Raw genomic sequence first — 6,000 nt, 5'->3', positions numbered from 1 at the left:
TGGTGGAAGGGTCGAGAACCAGAGAACACAGATTTAAGGTGATTGGCAGGGGGCCCACAGACGACATGAGGAAAAACTGAACAGAGCGAGCGGTCAGCATCTGGAATGCACTGCCTGAGGTTGATAGAGGCAGACTCAATCTCGGTTTCCAAAAAGGGAACTAGACAAGCACCTGAAGGAAAAAGTGGCAGGGCTCCACAGAAAGGGCAGGGTGTGGTACTAGCCGAAGTGCTCCTGCAGAGAGCCGGCATGGGCTCGACAGGCCGAATGGCCTCCTGTGCTGTAACCATTCTATGACCAAATCCCATGACAACACTGCTGCACAGCCCAGTGTAATACTGGAAATGTAAGCAAGTTCACAGAACATCACAGAAACCCCACAGTGCAGATAGAGGCCATTTCGGCCCATCGAGCTTGCACCGACACACATCCCACTCGATCCCCATAACCCCTAGACCAACACATATCCCACCCTATCCCCGTAACCCCACGTATTTAATCCCCCCTAACGCTAAGGTTCAATTTATCATAGCCAATCAACCTAACCCGCACATCTTTGGACTGTGGGAGGAAACCAGAGCACCCGGTGGAAACGCACGCAAACACGGGGAGAATGTGCAAACTCCACACAAAGATTCACCCGAGGCCGGATTCGAAACCGGGTCCCTGGTGCTGTGAGGCAACAGTGCTAACCACTATGCCAACTGGAACAAAAACCACTAAAATTTACAAGCAGACAAAATCCAGTCCAACATAGAACAGTTTATTTACAGTTAGTGACATTTCACATTAAGAGCCCAGGTCTCAGCTCTTGCACAAAGTCACAAGCCATCATTCCCTACAAGACAGGAGTCTCGCACACAATTATAAATACAAGTACTAAACACAATAGGCTTCATCCCTGCAGTCACTCTTCCCCCAGGGTGTGCTTGTCAAACAGGTACTCTCCCATGCCATTCTCAGGGGCTCCCAGTCTCTTCAGGTTGGTGATGTGATCTCCAAGCTTCTTGATCATCTTCACTTGCTCATCCAAATAGTGGGTCTCCAGGAAGTCACACAACTGGGGAAAAGAGGGAAACTAGTTATGTCCAGCAGCAGATTTCAAGGAACATCCTAGCTTCCCCCCGAGAGTTTAATCCACTTGGACTGCAGGATAATCTAGTGGTGCAATTGAGATTAATGGAATTACTGCATCATTAGATTAAACTTCCTGCACAATAGGGGCATAGATCCTAGAATCACTGGGACACATTTACTAGTCACTGTCCACAGTAGGCCAACCTCCCACCACTCAAACCTAAAAAAGGCACCAACACAGCTATTGGGCGTGAAGATCTTATAAATAGGCTCAAGTTTCCACCACCTCCAACTGAACATATGCCCACATTACAGCATCAAGAACTTACATGAGGGTCGGTCCTATCAGTGGCGAGTTTGTGCAGATCCAGCAGACTCTGGTTGACATTCTTCTCCAGCTGCAGAGCTCTCTGCATCGCCTCCAGACCATTGCTCCACTCATCCTGCTCTGGTTTCTGGAAAGGGAAATTCAGACAGTTCACTGTATAATGGAATAAACAAAGAAGAAAGTATTGAAGGAAATTAGGGGTGCAAATATCTAATTTTACCATGAACCAATGTGTTAGAAGAAAATAGAACTACGGCATTAAGCCAACACAACTACTGGAGTCAAATCACAGATGTATTTAAGGGGAAGCTAGATAAGTACTAGGGAGAAGTGTATAGAAGGATATGCAGATAGGGTTAGATGAAGCACGGTGGGAGGTGGTTCGTGCAGGATACACTCCATCATGGACCCACTTGGTCAAATGGCCTGTGTTATAAATTGGAACAAATTGCTTTAGAAAGTATTTGAAACAATCAGTCTACGGGGACCCAGACAGAAGGTCACTCGTTTATTGAGCCAAACCTTGATGTCCGCCAAGATGATTCGGCCTCCACGCCGATTCTGGAATTTCATCAGTTTCTCCGCGTGCTCCCGTTCCTCGTGTGACTGCTCCTTGAAGAACTCGGCAAAGTGACGCAGGGCAACATCATCCCGGTCAAAGTAGAAGGACTATGGAGAGATCAGAAAAGTAGTTGGGTATCCCAAAGCAGATCAATCATGGGTATCGTACATAAAGCCAACCTGGATTATGCTTTCTTTCAAAGGGTTCAAGTCTCACTGAACTCGTTGTACATGAAAACTAGCACAGGCCTACTTACTGCACTAACCTGGTAGCGAGTGGACAATCTTACCCCTAGCAATAGGGGAACTGGCCAATGGAAATGGCAAAAGAACCAAAGGCTACAGGAGGAAACTCAAGTGCATGCGCTGCCTGAAAGGGTGGTGGGAGCAGATTAAATAGTAACTTGCAAATATTGGCCCAGATCTAATGCCAAGGGGCACTAAACAAACCCGTTAAAGTAGAGTCTAGTCACAGTGCACAATATGTAGTACATCAAAGAGAAACTGGTCTGAGTCTTACTGGCTACATTCATCCCATGAACTAAAATTACCACAAGCAGCATTAATTTGGCACCTTCAACACTAATCAAGGTATGTGATACCAAGGAATAAAGGTTCATAAACCTTCAGAATTTGAAGTGCTTGGTCATGGTCAAGAAGTAGGAAAGCAGAGGAGTTAAGGGAGAGTTCCCCTGAGTAGGGTCAAAGTGACTGAAGGATTTACCACCATTAAAGCAAAGGGAGCTAGAGAAAAAGACAGAAGGGCACAAACTAGTACTTAAAACTAGGAGGTTAAGAATATTAGGAACAGGAGTAGGCCATTCAGCCACCCAAGCCTGCTCCACCATTCAATTTGGTCATTGCTGACCTGTAGCTTTACTCCATCCCCCTGGAGACCCTTACCCAACAAAACATCTGTCTTGAAAGCTCCAATTGTCCCAGCATCCACAGCTTGCGGGATGGGAGGGCAGGAAAAGAAAGCGTTCCGGATTTCCACCACCCTCGTGTGAAAAAGTGCTTCCTGACTTCCCTCCTAAATGGGCTACTTCTAATTTGAAGATTACATCCCCTCATTGCAAAAGCAAGGTAGGAAAAAGCCATGGGGTGATTTAGAAGTGAGGATAAGAATTCTGAATGCCACACATTGAATGCAGAGTGTATTCCAAATATAATCTTCAACACCCTCACAAGAGCCCAGGAGAGAGTCATTAAGATACTCAGAATAAGGTTCAGCTATTGCAAGGACCTGGAGAGGCAGTTTGTTAATGCATACACAAGCTGATAAATTGCATTATTATAGCTTTAAAAAATGAATTTACTGTGCATAGATTGAGGGGTGGGCTAGATACAGCACAGAATTTAGTAAAGTCACATTACATAGTCTCCATTGTGAAGTGGTCAGAAATACAAGACTCACCATGGAGAGATAAACATAGGAGGAATAGAGCTCCATGTTGATCTGCTTGTTGACAGCATCCTCACAGTCCTTGTGGTAGTTCTGACACACTTGAGAAGCCATCCTAATTATTAGTTTTATTTTAAAAATCTAAGCTTTGTTGAAGTAAGAAACTGAGATTTAACCAAACTCCTAATATTTATACCGCTGGATAATCCAGGGCGTGGCCGCCTAGATGATGAGTGACATTCCTCAATACCCAATCAGAAGTGGCAGCCTCTCTCAGAGCACCAATCAAGTAAAGGGAGGCGGGGAGATGACTCCCAGAGCCAATCAGAACTTTGAAAAATGAGTGTCATTGGCTGACAAGGCAATAAGGACCCCAAGGGAAGGGAACAGTAGCCTCGTGGTAAATTGACTGAACTAGTCATCCAGAGGCTTTGATTAATGGGACGTGAGTTGAAATCCATCCACAGCAGCTGGGGCATTTAAATTTATAGAAAAAAAAGAAGGATCCCAATCGCCCTGACTTTCCTCAAACACAGTTTGAATATCTGGAATCACAGGCTTATCTTTCGGCTAATCCATTGGGACAATTAAATCATCAATCAGAAACATTTAAACCATAAGTTACCCCCTTTTTAAAGGGGCACAAACAATAAGTTTCAAATTATGACAAAACTAAAATAAAAACCTTTTAAATTATAATTGAGTTCCCTGGATCCACTCTGCACTCCAGTCCCTCTGGTGCCCACCGGTTAGGGAAAGCCTCAAAGGGAACCGTCAGACACTGCGTGCTCCCTCTTCAGGGACACCCAGGCATTGGTTGTAGCCACGGAAGAGAGGCGGGCAGCTGGAGCGAACACCCCCCACCCCATCGACCGCGCTCTGCCTGGACCAGTTGAGGGCCACCTTGCCCAGGTTAATTGAATCCTCCGTTGTTTGCGAGTCAGTGTCTTTTTAATAGTTCTGCGTGGTTCAGTGGGTTGGTCATTTTCAGGTATCTGTGGGTTTGAGGCAACATCCAACCAGATCAGTGAATCTGCAAAGCGGGTCAGGCGAATGGAAAGTGCGTGTGAAATAGCAGAGGCTCTGACCATCATTTTCCAATCTTCTCTGGCTTCAGGTGTGGTGCCAGAGGACTGGAGGACTGCTAACGTGGTACCGTTGTTTAAAAAGGGACCATGTACAGCAAGCACCTCAAAGCACTGGAGAGGTACCACCGACGCTGCCTCCGCAAGATCCTGCAAATCCATTGGCAGGATAGACACTCCAACGTCAGTGATCGCGCTCAGGCCAACATCACCGGCATCGAAGCTTTGACAACGCTCGATCAGCTCCGATGGACGGGTCACATTGTCCGCATGCCCGATACGAGACTCCCAAAACAAGCGCTCTACTCGGAGCTCCGGCACGGCAAGAGAGCCCCAGGTGGGCAGAGGAAGTGCATCAAGGACACCCTCAAAGCCTCCTTGAAAAAGTGTCACATCCCCACCGACACCTGGGAATCCCTGGCCCAAGACCGCACAAAGTGGAGTCGAAGAATCCGGGAAGGCGCCGAACACATCGAGTCTCTGCGCCGGGAGCAAGCGGAAGCTAAGCGCAGGCAGCGCAAGGAGCGCACGTCAACCCAAGCACCCCACCCACCCGCCCCCTTCAACCACCGTCTGCCTCACCTGTGACAGAGACTGCAGGTCCTGCATTGGACTCATCAGTCACCTGAGAACTCGTTTTAAATGTGGAAGCAAGTCATCCTCGGTTCGGAGGGACTGCCGAAGGAGAAGAAGAAGTTTAAAAATGGAGAATGGGATAGACCGAATAATTACAGGCCAGTCAGCCTAACCTCAGTGTTGGGAATATTATTGGAAACATTTCCGAGCGACAGGATAAATCTTCATTTAGAAAGACACGGATTAATCAGGGACAGTCAGCATGGATATGTTAAGGGAAGGTCATGTCTGACTAACTTGATTGAATTTTTTGAGGAGGGTCGATGAGGGTAGTGCGTTTGATGTAATCTATATGGATTTTAGTAAGGCTTTTGATAAGGTCCTGCAAGGCAGACTGGTCACAAAAGTAAAAGCCCATGATATCCAAGGCAAAGTGGCAAGTTGGATCCAGAATTGGCTCAGAGGCAGGAAACAAAGGGTAATGGTCGAAGGGTGTTTTTGTGACTGGAAGGCTGTTTTCAGTGGGGTTCCGCAGGGCTCAGTACTGGGTCCTTTGCTTTTTGTGGTATATATCAATGATTTAGACTTGAATGTAGGAAGTATGATTAAGAAGGTTGCAGATGATACAAAAATTGGCTGTGTGGTTGATAATGAAGAAAGCTGAAGACTGCAGGAAGATATCAATGGACTGGTCAGGTGTGCAGAACAGTGGCAAATGGAATTCAATCTGGAGAAGTGTGAGGTCATGCATTTGTGGAGGGCTAACAAGGCAAGGGTTAAATGGTAGGACACTGAGAAGTGCAGAAGATCAGAGGGACCTTGGAGTGCATGTCCACAGATTTCTGAAGTTAGCTGGACAGGTAGATAAGGTGGTTAAGAAGACATACGGGATACTTGCTTTATTAGCCGAGGCATAGAATATAAGAGCAGGGAGGTTATGCTTGAAATGTATAAAACACTAGTTAGGC

The 6,000-nt window shown here is 46.5% G+C and overlaps 1 protein-coding gene across 1 annotated transcript; it reads right to left on the bottom strand.

The window, feature by feature from the left end:
• Positions 1 to 742: 742 nt before the first annotated feature.
• Positions 743 to 1,515, bottom strand: LOC147099790 (ferritin heavy chain-like). The gene is made up of 2 exons (XM_085969380.1): positions 1,407 to 1,515; positions 743 to 1,060 (listed from the first exon to the last, which is right to left on the bottom strand). The coding sequence occupies exons 1-2, from the start codon at positions 1,491 to 1,493 to the stop codon at positions 908 to 910; spliced, it is 240 nt and encodes a 79-aa protein (XP_085825506.1). The 5' UTR covers positions 1,494 to 1,515; the 3' UTR covers positions 743 to 907.
• Positions 1,516 to 6,000: the final 4,485 nt, after the last annotated feature.

This window comes from Somniosus microcephalus, chromosome 28 (assembly GCF_052327205.1).
Source record: "Somniosus microcephalus isolate GS21.2 chromosome 28, FLI_Smic_1.0, whole genome shotgun sequence".
NCBI classification, from domain to species: Eukaryota; Metazoa; Chordata; class Chondrichthyes; order Squaliformes; family Somniosidae; genus Somniosus; species Somniosus microcephalus.
Note: the sequence above shows the minus strand (reverse complement) of the source record. Positions and strands in the feature narration are given on the sequence as shown.

Excerpts from the sequence above, each read along its gene's own strand:
- LOC147099790 (XM_085969380.1), bottom strand. The coding sequence starts at position 1,493 with ATGCAGAGAGCTCTGCAGCTGGAGAAGAATGTCAACCAGAGTCTGCTG. Across the intron at positions 1,061-1,406 it reads CTGATAGGACCGACCCTCAT|TTGTGTGACTTCCTGGAGAC; the intron begins GTAAGTTCTTGA and ends TCTTTTCCCCAG.